The sequence below is a fragment of the Nipponia nippon genome, unplaced genomic scaffold, assembly GCF_047370975.1.
Source record: "Nipponia nippon isolate SJK-2023a ecotype South Korea unplaced genomic scaffold, ASM4737097v1 scaffold_2, whole genome shotgun sequence".
Classification (NCBI taxonomy): Eukaryota; Metazoa; Chordata; class Aves; order Pelecaniformes; family Threskiornithidae; genus Nipponia; species Nipponia nippon.
This window is the reverse complement of record NW_028262336.1, coordinates 4984805-5007276: the sequence shown is the minus strand read 5'-3', so window position 1 is coordinate 5007276 and position 22472 is coordinate 4984805. Positions and strand designations below refer to the sequence as shown.

The window sequence follows — 22472 nt, the reverse complement described above, 5'->3', positions numbered from 1 at the left end:
TTTGTTTCCCTAGAGATACCCTGCACCTTTGCCACCAGTTAGTTGAAAACATGACAGATGATATACATCCAGAGGCAATGGCTGTGTGTTGCAGACCACTGTTTAAGAACTTCTGAATTATGGCATTTGCATGAGATGAGTCAAGGTGAGTTCAGTGTCTGAATGGAATTGCTTCCAGTCTTTGTCACAACATATAAGAAGAATAGTTTGTCACTGAAGATTTTTGCTTCCTCTTACAGAATACAGGAGAAGTGTGGCAACCTCACTCCTGCATTGTCTCATCAGGCTATTGCAAACACAAGAAAATGCCAACTCTGGTAGAGGGTGGTTTTGAAGGACCCTTGTTTCACCAAGACAACTTGCAAAAGCTCAAAGAGGTAAGAGGTGAGGGAAGAGGGAACGGAGCAAACCAAAGCTTTTAAAAGGATGTTGCAATAAACACCAATGCATTCAGTAAGCCACATGTGTGGCCCTGGCCAGCCAGGGAAGGGGCACCAATGAGTCCAGGTACACAGCCTTACCTATGATCTTCTCCCCGCATCCTTTTTCTCCATGGTTCACTGCATGGCCTCACTCAAAAAGTGCATCACAATCTGTGCTCTCTTATGACCCAGACAATCCACAGCTCCAACATTGCTGCAGGTTGTAAATGTTTGAGGAATGCCATAGAGTAATGGTCCAGCCTTGCTCTTTGATGACAGAAGAGGAAAACAAGAGAAGTGACCATCCTTCTTGCTATTCTCCTGGCCATAGCAAGTTAGAACAGAAGGGTAATTGGTCTCACCTTCACCCCCCTGACCCCCCCAAGCAAGGACCCAGGCCTTGAGAACCTTTGAAAAATGCCAATTTACAAAAGTGCAATTTCCAATCAGCTTCTCTAATTAGCATTTAGCGGAAACTTTTTGCCTTTCACCAACGACAGATCTCTCCAGGGATCTGCGATTAGAGCAAGCTCCCTCTTGATAAGGGAAAAAGGATAGAGACAGTGCTACAGAGACAGCATTACATGTTTTGTTTAATGAAAGCCTACACCTCTAGAAGTTGCTCACTGGAACAAGTCAATGAACCATTTTGATCTCATTATTTAGAATCCTAACTTTTAAAATTAAATCCTAGTCAACCCATCTTTAGTTCAACTGTGTTGATCTTGAGTCAGCAATTCCAGGAAAACAAAATGTTTCTCCTTCGCTCCCCTCTTCCTTGTTGTTACTCCAAATAGAGGTGGGAAAGATATTCTTTACGCTTTCATCAATACTTTTACAGTTAAAATTGCATACGCCATATGTATTTTTTATACATAAAATTTACATATAAAAGTCAGGGAAATATCATCCAGTTGACTTCAACACAAAAATGCTAAATCATCCTCAAAACTGACCAGCTCTTTATTGTCTATGATGAATATCAAGGAACAAAGATGAGCCTCATAATGAAAATTCAATCGCATCCTTAACTATTCACAGAATACCACTCTGCTCCGCAAGATACAAGAGAGGATAATTGACAAAATGGATTGAATGATCCAATAGGTTTAGCTTCTGCAAGTTTTTATGGCACAGACTTTGTCTCAGCTTAAATCAGTATAGTACAATGTTTATCCATGGAGCTAGAGAAACATTGAAAAAAGAAAGGCTGGATCAGCTGAACTTCCCTTCTAGAAGGAAGATGACTTTATACCAAACAATAATAAAAAGGCACAGAGAAGATTGGGGCCCATCACACAGAGAGCATCTTTTATGCATGGGGGGAAGATGGGGCTGGAACTTCCTTTGTCTTCATTTTCATTGCACAGACAGGTAAGCTAAGGACTGATTAATGGACTGACTTAAAGAAAGCCTGTGGCAAAGGTAGGAATTAAGCTCAGCTCCCCCGAGGATCAGTCCAGTATCTTAACAAACCCATATCTTTCCATTCTGAAATACTGTGGCTTTCCTTTGTAATTAAACAGCATGGATTTGAGGGGGCTGATTTTAACTGTCATTGTACTGAAAGAGCCTGCACTGGTCAAGTGGGGAGGAATTGCCTTGCCAACCTAAAAAGGCTTTTCCTTTACTTAATTCCAGGCTTCTAAGCTTTCAGAAATAGAAAATATTGCATAAGCAACAGTACTGAACAATTTTGAAGGCATACTGAAAGAGCTTTTTATACTCTCCCATTTTAATAGCTGGTGCTTTTATTGTAGATAGTATATGGTTACAGAATAATGTGTATGGGTTTAATGTCTGGTATGATAATATCCAAGGTGAAGATATTGAAAATTCAATTAAAATACAGTTTAGGATATTGGCTTATTTTAATTTCCAGCCTCCTTTGCCCCCTATCCACCTCCTTTGCATCCAGGAGCTCTTCCTGAGGTTTGAAGCTAGAAGTTACACACTAAATCATTTCTCCTGTAACTCATAATCTGAAGTTCTTTGTACTTCTTCAGCATCTGACTATCTGAAACCTCTTCTTAAAATTCTCCAAAATCCCTATGCCCCTTTAACAGAAGAGGACACTGAAGTGCTGAGACAGGAGTAGGTCCTATCAAGGACAAAACTAGATGGGGACCCCAAAGTCTTGTCTCTCAGCATTAAGCCCTGGGTCACTCTCACTCACTGGAGCTTTTTTTAAACTGTGGTTGCCTTTTTGAGCAGGTTCAAAGAGGGAACAAATTATTTCATCACAGCAAAGCAACTCCCTTCTCTGCAATTCTCAGTTACCTTTAACTGGCACGGCTTTTGCCATCATTTACGTTCCTCTTGTTTGTTTGATCAATGAAATTTTCTCACAATCACTGTGCTGCCTTACATGGTACAGAGAAGAAAATAGAAGTCCTACTGGAACACGATCAGAGAAACAGCAATAATTTCAAGAGGCAAGCAATGAATCAGAGTCTCTCAGAAGAGCTCCAACTGCTGTCCAGGGTTTTTCCTGATCCTTCCTAAAATATATGGGAGAGCACAATGTAGGGTTAGTCACTTTGGTTGCCTGCTAAACTCAGGAGAAGCATCAAGCATCACTGCACATAAGACCTCCTCCAGACAAACCCTGCTAAGACAGCAGAGAGATCTTTGTTCTATTTTCTCTCTCAGACAATGCTCAGGAACACCCCGTCCTGGATACGGAACATGAGTTGGCTTGTGTCAGATTTGAGACAGCATATACCTGAAGTGTTTATGTGGCATGTCCAAATGTTACCCTGACTACAGTAGTGGCAGGGGTTATCCTTATCATATGAAAAATCATCACTAACCTACTTGCTTCTGAAACTCCAACTTCCCAAATTTTATTACAATAAATTGTATATCTAATGCATTATACATATAGTAACCCTTTATTTCAATGAGACCCCACAGTTTCCATAATAAGGGAAAAGTAGCACACCAGGTTCCAGGATATTTCATAATCAAACCTACCCTTAACATAGCTTACACAGACTTAAAGATTTAGGTTAAGCACCATGGTCACCAGTCCGAAATAAACTGACAAGTGGGCTCTTCAAGGTATCAGAAGAGTCACTGCCCTATTTATAACTTTCATGAACCCCATACAACCACCCAACAAAAGTTGATTACATCCCTGTTTTACAGGGAGGGAAAATAAAGCAGAGTAAGTCTCATAATTAAGCAATAAAAGAGACTAAACAAAAGAAGTGCACCAGTCCTTGGCTCAGCACACGGTCCTATCTCTCAGCATTGCCTGCAGAGAGATCATTATTCCCTGAATTTGGGTCTACATGGATTATACTGCATTCAGGTAATCACCCATCTAGAAACAGATGAGCTATTTCTACCCTTCTAGTTCTCATGAGCCCTCCCTGCACACCACCACTAGTGGTCATCTTTTTCAGTAACTGCCTTCATATAATTTGCTGGTGAAGTACCAAGTGAGTCTGAGAGCTGACTCTTACTTGCTACATCAGTCAGAGTTTTGGTGACCTCCAGTGCTTGTGTCTGACTAGAATGGAGGTCTTGGCCAAGGTGTACATGCAGTGCCTGCATGGCAGCTGAGGGATGGACGCACACCTCTACCACAGGGAGGTGAAGGAGATGAACAGGAATCTCCTTCTCTAGCAATGCTGTCCTCCTGCAGCACACACTGTGAAGTCTGCCTGGCTGTAAATGTACTGAGAGGCCAGGCGGCAGCAAATGCAAAAAAGCCAGCATCTTAATACTGGATAATAATGGGAAAAATCCACCCTACGTAGTTTCCTTTTGAGTCTTTTGAGGGTGTTGCCTTGTTTGCCAGCTCCTGAGACATGCTCTTTCCAGAGGATACAGCTGTGTGTACCCTGCTTCCCACTCTTTGCTGAAGATTTAAATATGCAGGCATCACTGTAGGTGAGTGCCATTTGAATTGACAAACTGGGATTTCTGCTGCGTGCTTCACACTTAATGCAGCCCTGCCTAGGCTTTGAAGGCAACGGCTTGTTGCCTTAGGGTCTGAAACTAACAAAGCCGAGCAGAACAAGCCCAGGGCTCCCATCGGATTGCTCAATCAAAGACTAATATTAAACAGCACTGTTTTCATAACTACTATTCTGGGGCACTTGGATAGCAAGACAAAGGAGATGAAGTTAATTTCTGTTATCATAGCCTGGTGCAGCTGCAAGGGCCCTGGGAGAAGCCATCTTCTCTTGATGGCTCATGCATCCTATGCCTTTGCAGGAGCTCCCATTAAGCAAACAGGGCTTCAAAAACTTGTCAGATGCACTCCTGTTCCCCTCCTCCCTACACCGCTGTCAAATGCACCCCTGTTCCTTCCCCCAGACATCTGCCACACATTCCATTACAGACACCAGTTAGCCTCCCTCTACTTGACTGCTTCCCTGTGCTGCACAGCTCTCTACTTCACCTTTTCTGTCACCAGCATTGCCCATTTTGGTGCCCAAGGAGACCCAAACTAGGCAAGTCCTGCCCTTCATGCAGGAGCACTGGTGCAATGGTGCAAGGGGACCAGACAGAGAATGGGTCCTCTAGGTTCTGCTCTGCCACTGACCTAGCTCATCACCTTAGGCAAATACCTTAGTCTTTGGTTTGTACATGGTCAGCTGGGATTAACGAAGCCCAGCCTATCTTTGTTAAGGTGCTGGCAGAGGAAGGTATAGCATGTATCATATTTTTTTTATACCCTTAGATGTGACTGGTGATGGAGATAGCTGAGCAGCATTGCAGGGGGAAGTGGAAGCTATCTCCTGACGAGAAGCACTGCTTTGAGGCAATTTTAAGATGCCCCTCTTATAAACCATCATGGTCACGGCCAGCAGATCACCTTAAGAATGGATGCTTGTCTGCAGCAGTACTGTCCCAGGACTGCCATAGGTGCCTTGGGCTCCATTTTTTCCTCCTTACTGTTCATCCATAGTTGAGCATAGAGATCATTTATGGAAAAGCAGGAGTGTGGTAGAGCATGCTTACACCCTGAGCTTGGTTGCACTAAGGACAAGGAGGATGAGAAGACTGGGTGACCATGAAAAACTTTGAAACGAGATTACTAAAAGGGAGGAAAGAGCTCCTGAGAGCTTTGTTTCAAGTATCCCTCTTCACACCTCAGGTTACTTCTCTGAGGTCAGTCAGATAAAAGCAAAAAACTGTGTTTACCAAATTGGGGACAGGGCATGGAAATAGTACACTGCTTAAGATGAGTATGGTACTCCAGGAACTCATCTGCATCAATGGACAGAACATCTCATATTTTCAGCCTCTCAAATTAGGAGCTCACCTTGGGTCTTTAACATCTAGGAAGACATTCCCAGCAACCTGACTACTCCCGTACAGGAAGCACTCTGTGCTAACAACTTCCATCCTGGCTTTCACAAACTGGTTTCATTCAAGCTTGCTCTGCCCTCTACCCTCAAGTTCCCCAATTAGCTGAGAAGACACTAAAATACAGAAAAATTTTGCTGGGAAATTTCTGAATAGATCCAACATTGATGCCTACAAAACAAACAAGGATGCAACATCAAGCTCAAGTGAAAGGGATACTCTTATATCCAGTTATATGCTGATACCTCACATATCTTCCTGATGTCAGGCTTTTGCTACTAAGAGGTCCGTACAGATCTCCAACAATTTCAGAAGTGTCTATTCTAATTGGTGAAGGCATAAAAGGAAAGAGCTGTTCTCAATCCAGAAGAGAAGTAGCCAGTCTTCAGTTTTAAAGCAAACCTTCTAGATGTAAATTGCTGCATTATTTAAGTTTATTGAACATCTAACACCAGGAAACGCGCAATTCATGAAATTTTCAGTGAAGATGTACAAATAAGACTTTCCAATACATTTTTAAAATGTGAAATTATCAAAGTTTTATGCAGTGTTGACTTCGGCCATATATGGTAGAGTTAATTGAAAGTGCAGTTCTAGCTTTAAAAGGGTCCCCATGAAAGTGGCAATGTGTGTTTTATTGTCTCTTAGTCAACAACTTAGCAACTCAAAGGTGCTCACATTTATACATGAAAAAGTGCTTCTTCTAACTGTCAGCCTGTGCTGCAAGACACCATTTAACCTGAGAATCCAGGTAGATGTTTTGCTTCTTGCACTCATATCACCAGGTCTATAGTTTCTGCAAGCTAAATAATGTGCCTAGCTATCCAGATGCAACTGTTAAGCCCAGATCAGACCCAGTAAGAAATTTGCTATCATCATGGGGAGGATCGAAGATCCTCCATTCAGAGTACCCTTGACAAAAGAAAGAAACCAGACAGGAACAAACTGCATTTCAAAGTGCCAGCAGAAAGCAGAAGGATAAAGGTATACTCACTCAGGAGGGCAGGACTTTCTTTGATCAAAAGACACATGCACTACAACTCATTCTCCTTTTTCTTCCCCACACAGAAATGTACCAGGTTAGAATTTTCTTAGCCTCGAGTTGGAATCGGGACTGCAGAGGACAACTAAATCAAATGACACATCTTTAACCTCCTAGAGAGAGACAGTGTAAATCCAGCCTGAAGCCTCTGCTCCCTGAAATTGGATTAGGGACTCACATTGGGTCTACCTAAAACAGACAAATAGCCCTTGCAGCTATTTTTTTCCTTCCTTGTTTTTCATTAAAACACACACCAAAAAAAAGCAAAAAAATCTTCAATATGTGTTTGGCAACCTTCTACACCACAACAACGAATAAGGCCACAGACCAGAATGTTAACTTCAATGCAGAATTCATGGTTTCCAACAAACATTAGGTCATACCTTCTGGGCTTGACCCTGGTGCAGGAGGTAGACATCATAGAAGTTGTTGGGCTACACTGCTTTGCTACAAGCACATCTTTGGTCCCTTGTTTTAGTCATAAAGCTGCAGCAGCAGGAAACAAGTAAACTCGGATATTTGATTAAAGTTTAATGCAGGGGTACGAAAGAAAAGACCCAGGCCTCTCCCTTGCTTGCGGCTCCAGTGAGCCAACATCAAGAGCAAAAACGATTTGGCCATACTGCCTGGAGGCTGCAGGGCAGACACCACACTGCACATTTTGCAAATGCAACAGACCTCTGCCCATCTCCAAATCCACCAAGGGCGATACACAGGGATTTGGTTAGGAATTTGGAGTGCTCTGTTTTATGGCCACAGCACCATCCCCACTGTATCACCTGCTGAAATACCTGCAAGGACTGTGTCCTGCTGCTGCCACCTAGGCCCACAGAGCCAACAAGCACTTCCCAGCCATCCACTGTGACAAGTGGGGGCTCTCACTCAGCCTGCCTTTCAACACAGCAAGCCAAAGCACAAGAAACAAGGAGCTCATGTGCCTTTGGCAGTGCGAGCTTTTTTCTTGTGTGTGTGGCAGCTGCAGACCTTTTTGCTCAACTCCTATCTCGCAATTAATGCAAGCCTCACACTGAATACTGGAATTCACAGAGCCCTGACTTCAACATGTATGGTGGCTAAAAATGTGACTTAGAAAAAAATGAGACCTCTCCAAAGTAGATCAGAACTCAGGGATGCGCTTTTTAAACTGTGGGATAACCAGATTCCAGATCCCGCTCTGTTTTTGAGCGGAAACATAGATCTGGATATCTTACATTGCACTGGCTTAGAATCAGTATCCACTTCTTTCAGAAAGGCCACCCTAGGCATGAGAAATCATTCCTTGTAGGGATTTTCATTAAACATCCACATTTTTCCAAGAAGTATCTGTTTTAGTGTATTTGCATGATCATTTTTACAGCACCATCTCTGACTGTTAACAAAAGTAGTTACTAAATAGTATCAATCCATTTTTTCACTTCATTCAACCATATGCATAACAGTAAACCAAAATAATTTTTCACTTGAGAAGCATCCCTTCCAATGAACATTACTACTAAATAATACTGCTGTTAGATATCTAGACCAGAAATTTTGGAGAATGGATGCCTAGGTTATTTTGGATTTGAAATGCTAGATTTTTCTTCCAAAATTCAACACATAGCAATACAACCACAAATTTGCCACCAACCACCCTCATACTTATAGCTTTCTAGGTCTCTCTTTTCCTTTCAGAGTTACAGCTCATGCAACCCACAGAGCAACCCCACAGCTCTATCCTGTACAGCCAGTTGCCGGAATCTGTTTCAAGGCCTCCGGCTGCTATGACATTGCACCAGTATCTAAAGGAGGTGGCAGCATTGTGCTCTGATTCAACAGCTGGGTGTGAAGCAACAAATGTTCTGCCGGGGTTGGAATGAGATTAGCAAAATCCTACGGAGCAATGATTAAAAGGTGCTGTAACGAATCCATTTGCTGCATGCAACAAACACAATTACTAGACAAATTATCTTTTACCCCACTCCTCTCTCTGCAGCGAGCCAGGACTGAGAACCCTCATCCTTCGGGCTCCAAACATATAGTCCAGAGATACTGCCTTTGATTAATGGTAGCAGCAGTAGCTCTCTATCTCCCTCCATGAGTTATGCCACTAGAGGGCACACAGATTGCCTAAATAATACCTAGAAAATAGTAGGTCCATTGGTCTTTGGGCCCGTATTTCAAGTTCTCCATCTTCATGAGCAAGCATCCTACCATCCAACAGCAACTCATCTCTGCCAATACAGATTCTCACCTTTGGAGTCTCCAATCTTCTTTTCTGCATCCTTTACTGAATTTCTCACATCTCCCAGTTTTCCCATTCTGGCACAAATGCAGCCAACTAACTCTACCTAAAGCAAAGAGGGGATTTTGTATTCTTTCCAGGACTTAAATATTTCTCAAAGAGGAAATTGTAACACAAAAAAATCAGGAAGTTCAGTGCAGATAACTCAAGTCTACAGTGTTCTTTGTCCCTGGTTCAGAGCCAGAGCCCAACTGCAATCCCATTGCACTAAATCTGAGCTAACGAGCTCTCCCACTCTGCTAGCGAGCATGGGGCAAATATGTCATTACCACCAGCTACCTTGCACATACCAGGGCTAGTGCTAAGTCCAAGCTAAGATGCATAGATTTCTAACCAGAGTCAGCTGTTCCCTGGCATTGCTGGGCTGGGCTGCTGAGACCCTCAAACTGGCCCCGCACAGACTGGGAGAGATCCAGCACACTTACCAGTCTGGACTGCATGCAATGCAAAATAGTGCTCCTTGCTTCCTGCCCAGGAAACAGATTGCAATTTGCATAGTCCTGTACCTGAGCTAATAAACTATGATGAACTCTCTCCTGGTCTGCATCCATGGCACAAATAATCTTCAATCTGGATAATCCCCATTATGTATCCTGGCTCTTTCACTCAAGCTGCAATACCTTTACCTCTGGAAGTCCACAGTGCCAGCCAGTACAGCAACAACTACAAAACTCAATTCAGTCTGTTCTCGTCCCAAAAAAAAAGTGTTAAACTGAGCAGCCAACACCACCCATTTAGCTTTCACTATTCAGTTCCTGTTGTAAGCAAGATAAGAGCAAATCAGCTGGCTGATTCTCCCCTGTGACTGATCAACTTGGTCATCTCCTGCCATCTTGTTCCACCTCTGCCTCCCTCATGGGCCCACCTCCCTCCAGTTCACAGATGACCCTGGGAGAGCTCAGCTCTTGTGATATCCCAGGAATGATACAAGCTCAACTACATCAGCTTCTGAGCCTGGAGGGAATAGTCCACTGTTCAGTCACCATTTTGAAAATGTGAGAGAAAAAGAAAGAGCAGAGGATATATATGTATCATACGTGGCAATGGGAAACCTGTCGAAGTCCAGCAAACAGCTGATAAGACAAAGCCTAGCACAGCTGATAGGATAAGGTTACAGATATTAGGACTTCATCTTATTGGGTGTCCAGCAAGCTGCCATTGCCCACCTATCAGATAAATCTGAATGAACAGCCCACTAAAGGAAAGAGGAAAAAAGTCTTTGAGTTAAGCAGTTGATAACCAGAATTTCATTTGTTAATACAGCAGAAGACTTCCCCATGAGTCTGTCTTGCGCCAGTATCTGCGTCACAGCAGAAATAATACAAGGCAAGAAAGAAAAATGCTTTAAAGAATATGGTTCTTTGTCAGACTGGAAGTATTAGCTGTGATTCAGAAATTAATGACAGCATAAAAATCTATTAAGGCATCTAGACTGTCTCTCAAGGGACCTTTTCAAGCTTGTAGTGCATGGATTATTCTCCAGGGCTCTGCCCAGCCAAACTTCAGATATCCCGATGACAGCAATTCCGCCACAATTCTTAACAAAGCTATTTCACCACCTAATCTCTTTCTTCCATTAAGTATTTTTCTCTCCTGTCATTTTTTTTTCTCTTCCCTCCTCCAAATTTTCTACCATGAGAGACACTTCTACCTCTCAGTCCACACTAGACAATTCTTCACGCCTTCCCAGTATGCCTAGATCATTAGCATAGTTCCTCTTTAGTCATTTAGCCAAAACAGCTATATATTTAGCTCTCACAAGCATTCCTCATAAGTCAGTCCCTCCAGCCCCTTAATCATTCTCCTTGCAATCCTCTGAATTCCCTCTAATTTTGTTTACATCTTTCTGGAATTGAAGTGCCCGGAACCAAGCGCTGTAAACAACAACAGCTCGTTATCTGGCTAGACTGTAATTCCAGTGATCACAGCACAGTCCCCACACATGCCATGCACACACAGACACATGCACATGCTCACGCTCCGTTCAGACATGGCATCACTATGGGATGTGAGTCCTGCATGATGGACATTCCCTCCTCCCCAGTGACATCAACTGTGCCTCTTTCAAGGAAATACAATTCCAAACAAAAGTGGGGTAGATCTTCTGTAGAGCCTTTAAAACTTTAGTTTAAAAGAGTCTTCTTGTGAATGTACTCCACTGTTTCCTCCAGTTTTACAGTTCCCAGTCTGTCCAGGAATGGTCACAAACCAAACTGAACAAATGTTCCCATTATCCACAACAAACACAATCCACAACACAACCGTTCCACATGATGCATGCTTCTCAGGTTCCAGTCCCTTGATGAGTGGCAGATCCCATCAAAAAAGGGCCACTCTTACTTTTGAGCCACTGAGGCAAGCACGGCAACAGTAGTTTCCCTAAGGTAACTCTCGGTTGAGAGGGCCAGGACTACCACACTCCTTTCTGGCTCTACTGAAAACCCTTTCCCAAAAAGGTATTAGCAGGAGAAGGTCAGACCTAACATCTCAGGGAAATAAAGGAGTGATATATCCTTGAGGATACTCTTTCAGCTGTCTACAGACTCAAGACAGACACCAGCTACTGGCTGCACTCAGATTATATTTTCAAGTTGTTTTAAAATATAATCTAAGTTTTTTGTCACACTTATGAAGGCCACAATTTTCAGAACTTTTTTGTTTTAGGTGATGGTTGAGACTTTGATGTAATCTTATGACATAAGATAACACATCACAGAAAAGCCTTTAAGCACTTGCGTCTTAATCTGTTCTTGAAACTCGAGTTGGAATTTTTCCAACAAAACACCTTTTTTCCTTATTAGAAAAATGCCAATTCAGTGAGGCAGAAACATTGTGCAGAACTTTTTGTTTCCTTCAACAAACTTCTGGTGAACTTCAGGCACGGTTCAGTAAGAAACTTTCCAAGGTTCCTGCCAGCATCCAGGACATCTGTGGGGTAGCCAAGGCACCAAGGAAAGGTGGCAGCTCCACAAGAAGTGTTCTTCTAGATCAAGATCTTCCTAAGCCTCCGCCTGAAACAATTTCAAAGCCTCTTCTCATACAGCATCCTCAGGTCTTCATGAGCCTCAAAGCTGGCACTCTAAGGATCCCTGCTATGTGGCAAAGAAAGTCTCCTTGTGGCTTGAAGTCACCTTTCTCCTTCATAGCAGCTCAAGCAACACTTCAGCACCAAGGACAGCTTGGGCTGTCTTGTTTCACTTTTTGTGGTTGGTTGGGTTGTTTTGAGCAAGAGGAGGAGGGAGAGAAAGAGACCAGAAACTGTTCAGGTTGACCAGGGGATGAGCAGAGCCTACAAGCAGGGGTCTTGCGAGGTCCCTTGAAGCCTGAAGAAAAGTCTGCTGCTACAAAGCTTTACATCAGGACAGACAGAGCAAGGACAGCCAGAACAGCCTTTTCTCCCTTTCCTCGACGCACACAGCAGACCAGAGGAGAAGGAAGACTCTGCACTGCTGACCTTGTTCTAGGTCCCTCTGGGGCAATGCCACAGCTCATTTACCTCATGCTGCAGCCTGACTTTTTTTTTTTTTTTTTGTTAACAGCCCTGTGGCTGCTGGGTAGTACACAAACCAGTCACCAGTAGGGACCTAGGATAGGTGGAAATGGAGGAGAGATTCCAAATCCTCACTTTAGCTCTCACCATTTCCTACCTTCCCTCTCTTAGCAGGCCTAGACTGCAGGCAGCTCTTACACCACTTTTGCTAGTACGATTAATTTTAATTACTGCGAAATTACTGTTAGTAAAATCCCTAACCCTGGTACAGCACAAAGACTCTTCCAGACAAATAGTTTCTTTCCCTCTACAGAAGATCTAGAAGAAGTGCAGAACACCTAACAGGGGCATGCCTGCAGTCAGGTCTATCCTGCTTTTACTCAGCTAGCTAAACCCGAGACTTGACAAAACACAGGTATGCTGGACAGAATGCATGCTGTTGAGGTAGTTAAACCAGCAAGGCTGTGTTAATGCAGGTACAGCCAAAGCACAGACTTGCTGGTTTACCGGTTCAGGTTGCATCCAGCCCAGAAATGCTTTGCTCATACAGTACAAAATAGCATAGCTACATAATAAAGTTTGGCTCAGTCAGGCTGTACTATCTTTGAATATGTCAGTCTAATTAAGAGTGCAGCTTGCATATGTAAGAAAGCCTCCTTTTATCCTCTTCCTTCTATTCCCAGAAACTCTCCCATGAAAGTGCAGGAGTCAAACATGTCCTTTGCACTCTCTACACTGTATTTCATGCCCAGGTGACTGAAGCATGACTAAGTTGCCACCCTACACTGAGGCTATCAGAAAGATGAGGAGGGGTAGCCAAGCCACAGTAACAATTCTGTTTCACTGCAACAATCGCTTGCCATGTTCAAGATAGGATGAAAATCTCTTATGAATAATGGTCACTCCAAAAGCATACACAGCTACACAGATATCCCTATCAATAATCATGCTGCATTCACCTACTGAACTAATGTTTAATAGTATCTCCCTTGCACAAAACACAACTCTGAACTAGATTTGTTAACACAGCACAAGCATCTTTACCACAACTTATGCATTTTGTCCCATGCAAATACATGCACACAGACATATACATACGTATCTCCACCATCACCTTCTGTTCTGCACATGTGTTTTCTCAAAAGCCAAAGACGACATCTTAAAAGGCCTCTGGTCATACCTTCATGCACAGACCAGATATACAGGCATAAATAAAACTGGATGTTGTGATACCAGTGATCCCGTTGTACAAAGTAGCTTTATAAGGCAAAGAGCAAGTACTCATACAAGCAGATGGACCACAATGGCACAAGTCTAACCCCTTCTTCCTGCAGGCAAATCCTCACCCACAAATCCCTCCTTTGTCAGACACTCAAGTATATATCCACACGGTCAGCTTCACCGACACCCACACATGTGGAAGTCAGGTAACACAGTGCATTGGCTGCAAGGCTTACAGTCAGAAAGACCCTTGCTCTCACTCTTGATGTAGCTTTGGGTCAACTGCTGAGGACTAAACACAGCCAGGCTCCATGCAGGTGCAGCAGCCAGAGGGCATGCAGAAGAATATTAATAGTTATTGTCCTAGCAGGTTGTAAGGATTAATTGGTTCCAGCCTGCAACTCACCATCAATATAAGTGCTAAGGGGCAGAGGGGAGGGAGCTGTGATTACACACTTACATTGCATACTCATATCCCAGTGGCTGCGTGCTGATATGCTATTGATTTCCTGGCTGGAAAACTCCACAGCCTTCTATTTGTCTCCTTGCTTGCTCCCTCCCTCATCCCACTGCTCATGACCTGCCTGCCACATGTTCCCCCTCCCAATAGCCAAGAACACATCACCAGAAAAGGGACAGGACCATCCTCTTTGTAGGAGAGCTCTGCCAAACCTGAAAGAAATGAAGAAACCTGCATCCATGAGGTCACAAAGAGGCAGACCCTAGGGAAGGGAGCAGGTTTCAAGAAGAATCCATCTTCAGAGGAGTTTCTTTTGGATGCTTTATATAACCTAGGAACTGCAAAATCCCAGACTGTGGGCCTGCAGCTCTGATTATACTCACCTTTGCTTTTAGCCAAAACCCTTTCTCTGAAGCCTACCTTCTGATGCTATCTTTTTTTAAAAAACAAACCCCTCAAAAAACCAAAACACACCAGCCTGCCTTAATTCAATATGTATATCCTTGCATTGTCCCCAATACCACCTCCTCCCAGAGATGCCATTCAGCAAAGTCTAGTACCTCTACAGTTGACAAGAAGAACAAAGTCCTATTCTATGCTTGTGAGTGACCAGTAAGCACGTGTAGTGTGAAGGGCCCTTTTCCCCCAGCGAGTAGTCATGCAGGATTTTTTCCATGAACTTTAAGACAGCAGATATGGCCAGCAAGACACTTCACTGTGACAGCCCGCAAGCCTTCACCAGGGAGAATACTCCTTTGGCTCAGAGAAATTAAAGCAGCAGCCCTCTGCAGTGCTATTGCCTCTCCTTCCACGCAAGTGAGCAGGGCAACACTACCCTACTGGCAGGCAGCCTGACAGAGGGAGCTTACAGAGAAATGCCTCAGCTTCCAGGATATCCAGCATCAGTCAAAGCACCACAGCACAATGGCACAGCACAGAATCATGCCTGGAGTTCTCTTCCCCCCCCCCCCATTTCTGTAACAATCACAAATTCCCAGTATTTCTTCTTCCTTTCCGTGCTGCCTGCAGGGATCTCTGCCCTTCCCTGACACCAGGAAAGGGCTGTGTCTCACATGCTCACCCACACAAATCTCCATCTTGCCCTTATCTACTCCTTCTCAGAGTGGGACAAGATGGTCTGCGCTGTGCTTGATATTTTTGATTTTATCCCGGATAAAGTGACAGCAGGAAGAGCACATCAGCTGTCAAAGCCATTGCTGATTGTGCCTGAACAGCACATAAAACTATGGCACACACTTCTTTTGGGAAAAGGGAATATTGAAGAGGCAAAGATTCATGCTTCCTATAGGGGCTGCAGGCAGCAAAACTCTGCATCTTCCCAGCAGCCACTCTGCACACAAAGGAGACAATCTCTTGCAAAGCACATACCCACATATTCAAAGGCACACGTGGAAGATTTTCCCCAGACTCTTCTGGGATGCCTTTGTCTGGTACCACTACGGATTTCACACAGATTAGTCAGTCCTTTAACAACCTCTGTCAACCAACAAGCTCAGCTGATCCTCTTCCACAACAAAATCCATTAGGTATTCAGACCTGCCCAGAAAAGGAGGCTTCCCTTGCATTCACTCTTAATCACCTTTTGCCACCTATTTTCACTTTACAACGTACAGTTCAGTAAGCAGCGCTACAGCTCTTCAGCACCAGCACTGCCTCACCAGCCCTGCCCAGCCACACCAGTATCTCCAGGTAACTGCACAGAGCATCCAGCTGCTGCTGCAGGGGCCACATCACATTAACATCCCTGCTTTAACCCATTCCTAAACAAATCAGTCTTGCACAGGGTAAATCTGTTGAGGGAAGGGTACAGCCCCCATCAGCAAGGCAAGGGCCTTGATGTACCCAAAGGCTTACAGGAGGCACAGATGGCACTCAGTAAGGATGTGAACTTCTAAAGCATTGGCTCTGCCATCAACCTAGGATGACAGCAGCCATATTCCTCATGCTGATTGGAAGGAGCTCTATTGCTTGCAGGTGAAAAAGGAGGTGGAAAGAGTAACTCAAAGAACTCATCTCCTCCTCAGACCACTAGCGTACACATGGGTGCTCACAGGCTGAAAAGGAGCACCCACAAACATAGGGACTAGGGTATTTGTCACAAGACTAGTAAAACTCCTGTGTGAAAGGAGATTTCTGAGACTGAAAGATGAAGCAAGTTTCTACTTATAATAAAACCCTCTGAGTAGGTAGCTGAGTGCTGAGATTTATAAAAGCTAGGGGAAATGGGTCCTTACTGGTGTGGTAATTATTGACGGAATGGTCTGCAAGTACTGGGATAGGACTAGAAGAAACACTTGGGATGTCTTTTTAATGCTCCCTGTTTGAAGATAAAAAACCTTCTCTGCCTCTTCCCTGTCTTAAGCCTACAAGAAAAGTGTTTTGTTTTAGGTATTGAACCTCTTCATCATTTAAGGGAATGCAAGGCCACTGAGTGAGTCGTTGCCTCATCAATACAGTCCAGCCTGTGAGAGCTTCCCCTGCCTTATTTGACAGAGAGTTGAAAACAGATAGGAAGAAAAGTATATTCAGGAGAGAAGGAAAAGTCTTTTTTTTCTCTCCAGTTGGCAATATCTAAATGTTATCCAACTGCATCACAATCACCCCACGCTGTTACCCATACACTACAATGTCACCACTCACACACACGTACATTCCTGCTCCTCCCTCTGTTCTCCCCATCCATTACACATTATCAGCACAGAAACACTTGAGTACACACTTCCATCCATATAGATTGCACAAACCTTGCGCATTAACAAACACATCATTTTTCACACCCGCATTGCCCAGTAACGTTATAAAACATGAGACTTCACAGATAACATTTGGTACTGCATACCAACCTAAAGCATTCTACTCCACTTACCCAAGTACTTCTGTGATTTCTTTCATCAGACTCATTCCCCAATTATGAACACCCTTGAGCGGCTCAAAAAATACATTATAAATAAATGCTGTCAGTACTATGCAGACCAGTTCTGCATGTCCTTTCCTAAAGCTTCTACTTCACTAAATTGGCTCTAGAGGTATCTTAATTTATTTTTTTTTTTAAAGCACAAAATCTCCTGCAATTAACAAATGAGGTGGGGTTGTAGGGGAGGTTCGTTAAAACAAGCTGGGATTTCTTAGCAAATTGTTGATTTGAAACAGCTGTTATTTTTCAAGGGAAAGTTTGTTTAGAAGACTTTTCAATATGTAAAGCAGCGCTGAAGAAAATGTTGCATAATTTGACAAGGCGTTCATTTTTTAAATAAAATGCTCGGGGGGGGGGGATCAAAATTACTCTAACTTAGCTGTCAATATGAAAAGTAATAGTAGGTAAAAGCAAAAACATCAAAACAAAAGTCTTCTAAATTATCAAAATGCAATTTTTGATAGACCCAAATCATTTGCTTCTCCTCCCCATGCACCCAATTTTTGACTTGGTGGAAAAAAAAAAAAAAAAAAAAGGAAAAAACATTCAGCTTTTGAGTCCAATTCAAGAATCTGATCTTTATCAGAAGCTATGAGGCACACCATGCTAAGAGACGAATCCATTTGAGGGAAAAGCTGCAGCATGCCACCAGAAAATCCCACCCACCAGCAGTGCTGGAGTGTGTAGGTACATTTATTCCTCCAGCCCCCACGGGGCAGGAAGGCCAGTGCACCATGCAGGAGGAACAACCATCCCGCCTCCGAGCCACCTGCCTCCAAACGAGGACTGGAAGCACAGTAGCAGGGAAACGCAAGAATCCTGAACCATGAAATTAAGGAAATATAATGTTCAGAAAAAAAAAAAAAATCCTCTGTGCAAGACTCGGAGCCTCTAACCTGGGGGAGAAGGAGCAAAGCCTGTGTCTGTGCTAAAGCCCCCAAGCCCAGGCAGGTGGGGGACAGGCAACCCATTGCATGTCCCCTGGCAGAGACATTGGCGGAGGCAGCCTGTGTTGGCCACTTGGCACTGCAGAGCCCATAGGTCTCCTGCCAGCCTCAGCTGCGCTTCCTCCCCTGCACCCCCATCGCCTGCTATTCAGCTTCAGCTCGGCTGTGCCCAGCAGCGCTGGCATCGCTCCCCTTTACCCCCACATTTGGTGGCTTTGAGGGAACAGAAAAAGATGAGGAGCTGCTTTTGCGTTCACCGGTACACCCCCAAGTGGACAGCGAGGAAAAGGGGGAGAGAAGGCACGGACAAGTTTTGGATAGCTTGCAGAGGTGCAGGCTCAGCTGGCTAGCTCTGGAGGGATGCACTCAGAAAGCACTTGGAAGCGGTCCAGCTGGGGTCACTGCCTGTCAGAGCCACTACTGCAGTTTCCTAGGGTAAGAGCTCCACAGAGTCGTGCTCAGCAGGGTTACAGAAGTGTCCAAGGCTTGTTACCACAGCTTTCAGTGAATAACAATTAATTTAAAATAAGTGTTTGGGTTTGGGGTTTTTTTTTAAGGGCATAATACTTTCCCACCTCCTTTTAACTCCTTCAAGTATCTTCAGGCTTGCTTGTGGGGTACCCTGCTCCTCCCATGCAGCCCCAATATTCCTGCTTCCCCATTCTCTCACCCTCCAGACCAGAGAAAGAAAATTACTGCTAGCTATGAAACTAGATCCAGCAGTGGACTGGGTCTGGTTTATATCACATCTGAAGTTTGGGAGCAGTAGAAAAAGCAGCTCCAGGTTTGCAGCCCCCCCCATCCTATCCCATCCCATCTCATCCCAAAACCCAGGGAGGGCAACAGTGTTGCCTCTGCCTTCTCAGAGGGTACCTGGTAAGACAGCCCTCAAAGGACCTTCCCTGATGCCTTCAAAATCAGAATAGATGTGGCTGATACAACTGTGGCAATAGTAACTCACTAAAACAGAAGGTAAAACCTGTAAATGCCTGTAGCCTGGCATAAGCTACAGCTATAAGAAAGGACTAAAACAGCTCCTGGTTGCGCTAGCATCGGGATGCTCTGGTTGCAACTCAGGGAAGGCTTGTGACTTGGAAACACTGTGCGGAGCAAGCACCATTGACTACAGGCTAGGAACATGCATCAGAAAGAGAGGCAATGTTCAGAATCAATGTGATTTGCCAGTGTCCATCTTCCTTGACAGGTCTGTGCCTACTCCTCCAGAGCAGAGGGAAGTTCACATCAAGCTCCGCAACTTCATTGCTGACATTAGCTACTTACGTTACACAAGTACTGGTTCTCCTCTCACCCCACATACATCCTATGTGCTGGAAAAAATCCTCCTCCCCTGTCAGAAACAACCACTTCACAGAGAAGAAGCCAGCTTGAAGGTGCTGGTGCTGGATTCACAATCCAGAGTTCCGAGAATGCAAGTTTGAGAGAAAATATGTGACAGTGAAAAGCATATGTACGCAACCCAGAGACAGAAGAAGTGAGACTGTATGAAAAGGAGCACTCGGTAAATGTGAGAAGGTGGCAAAACCTGAGGGATTTTGCAGCAAGCGCATGCAGTAGTGACAGGTAAGTGTGAGGTTGCAACAGAAAGCATGTGTGTGACAGGGAGCATGCCTGCATGGGAATTTGCTTAGTAGACACAAAATAGAAGAGGCCAGTGCATGCAAGACTGTGTGTAAAAGTAGGAGCAAAGGGGAAGTGAGGATGCTGTGATTGGGCATACCTCTGTGCATAGCACTTATGCACTACCGTATGCACAAGAAAGTGAGAGAAAAGCGCTGTGTGTGTGAAGACAGTCAGAGCAAGATACCCTCTAAGCATGCAGCTCACTGCAAATGCAAGACCGTGAGGCACAGAGTAGGTCAGATGATAGAGTACATATATGTTCTTTATTTATATATTCACCTATATGTGTTGTCATGTGTGCACACACACAGGCTTACAAGGCTGGTGCAGCAGGATAGGCTAGGGATTTTTATATGCAAGCAACCACGAACACTAGCGTGAAGGATGGAGAGAGCACAAGAAAAGGCTTGAAGGGGGGGGGGGGGGGGGGGGAGAGGAAGAGAGAACGTGAGCGTGAGAGAGAAAGACTGGCACTCCAGGAATTGCATGTGCTAGGGAGCTAGAACTGTATGTGCCAGAGTGAGTTTATTCATTTTCCCTGCTATATTCATGAGTGTGTATATGTGTATGTGTGTGTGTGTGTGTGTGAAGGACCACTGGCGTGTATAAGTGAGTGTGGATCATGTACTAGCTGAGATTCAGAGGGCTATGATTATATGTACGTGTGACATGTATTTATACATACAGCATGGGATGCATTAACCCTTAACTCCTGTTTACTGAAAGCATTTCAAAACCAGCTAGCATGCCTGTCATCACTTCAAACTAAATTCCATGCTCACACTTGGCTCTTAAAGCAAGAAACCCAGCTGGCAATTCTCCACTGAACAAAACCCCATACCCAACAAATTTCTTTCTCCTGTCTTTCCTCTGTCACTCTTCTTTTTTTTCCCTGGTGGAGGGGAAGGACATAGTGTTTTCACAGACAGACCACAGGCATAGAGGTTCCACTAACCTCCCCCTCTCTGGACAAAACCAAAATAAAAATAAAACAGAAAAAAAAAAAAAGAAACTTAACACTGATCTCCTCAGGAAGGTGAGGAATCCAGGAGCATCAGTACTTCTGACCCAACGTGCTGAGAAACAGTGGCTGTGGATGGAGGGGATACCCGCCTTCACCCACCCCTCTTTTCCTTTGCAAATCTTACTGTGGCCCCCCCCCCCCCCCGCTCTCCCTCTGCAAAAGCAGAAATACAGCAGCAAAGTCAGTCACATGCAGTGCCCTCTAACCATAGGATTCACCAGCAGCGATCTCTCCTTGGCTTATTTCCTGAGGGGGGGGGAAGGTTTGGAGGGGAAGCGGGGGGAGAGGAAGCCCCAGCTTCCAGCTCCATGTTTCAGGCCATACTCAGTCCATCAGCCTCAATTCAAGCAGAGGGGTTTAAGGAGGTTGCAAGAAAGAACTCATCACATACCTTGCAAGGAGAAGAGGGACAGGAAGAATCCCAGCACCCAGATACTGTGCAGCCAGTAGGTCCTCATGCTTCTCTCTCACTCGCTCCGCTTCCTCTGCCTTTTTCTCCGTCTCTTCGCTTCTCTCTCTCTCAATTTATCTTTTTTTTTTTTCCCCCCCTTCTCTTCTCTCAAATAAAATGGGATTCGTGTCTCCCTTCAGTCCCCCTGGGCTCTGCTTTACCAGCTCTGACAATCCAGTTGCAGCGAAAGCTGACCCACGGTGGCCAGATTCCCAAATAACCTCGCACTCTCCCCTTCAAGTGCTGGAGAAAGGGGGGCCAGGTTAGATGCTTGCCGTAGCCTGCACTGGCTGTAAACACAGAGAATCTCTCTGTCTCTCTCCTGCAGCTCCAACTAAATGCGACTGTACTTAAACAAGCAATGCCTTATAGGACAGCGCTCAGAGCAGAAAAGATCCCACCTCTGCCACCTAGTGTTGCAAGCCAGCTCATTTATTTTATTTTTATATATATAAATATATATATGTTATGCTATAGAAATATGGTTCTCTCATTCCTCTGCAAATGTATCTCTTGGATCACAGGTCTATGAGCCACGCTGGGCTCGGAAGTCCCTAAGGCTCCAGTGCCAGCTGACATGGGGAGGTTATTCGGCAAAGGAATGTTTCTCATCACCACAACAAGAAATGCAGCGGGGCAGGTTTGATTTCTCAGCAGAGTTCTGCTTGACAGATTCTGAAGCAAGGGTCTCTCTGATGCTAGTGTCACTTCTGGGCAGTACACAGGGGCCAGAGGGAGATTCAGACGCACTGATTGTAATTACAGAGCTGCCAAGGCCTCCAGGAAAAATAGCAAGCATCAGGCTGCATTAATCTTTGCTGGATCTCCCGTGACTTCCGTGCAATTTCAGAGGGACCAGAAGGAATCCTTCTGTGTAGGAAATCCAGCTTGCAAATCCACTGTTTGCTCACAGAAGGTTTCTCCCACTACCCTTCTCCTTTCAAATACAGGTTCCTCCTACCATACGTAGCACGAACTTCTTTTCCCAAGGAGTAATTAGCTCCTGTAGCTCTATTGCCCCCTAAAATCATTGCTTCTGGTGAGAGCAACAGCAGTAATGAAGTACTACTTAACATTCACACAGGGCTTTTCATCAGTCACTCTCCAGGCAATTTACAAAAGGGTGTCCTTTCACAGCTGGGGACATGGAGGCAGTGCAACTGCGCAACTTTTGTCCCTGGGATGCAGTGTGGCAACCCAGGTGGGCTGCTCACCTAGCCCAGTGGCCCCTCC

At 44.5% G+C, this 22472-nt stretch overlaps 1 protein-coding gene across 1 annotated transcript in view; it reads right to left on the bottom strand.

The window, feature by feature from the left end:
* Nucleotides 1–21583, bottom strand: part of LSAMP (limbic system associated membrane protein) — a 1025433-nt gene extending 1003850 nt beyond the window's left edge. Inside the window, exon 1 of the mRNA XM_087757641.1 lies at nucleotides 21180–21583. Within this exon, the coding sequence (XP_087613767.1) occupies nucleotides 21180–21246 (67 nt within the window). The 5' untranslated portion in view covers nucleotides 21247–21583. The remainder of the gene's footprint in view (nucleotides 1–21179) is intronic.
* Nucleotides 21584–22472: the final 889 nt, after the last annotated feature.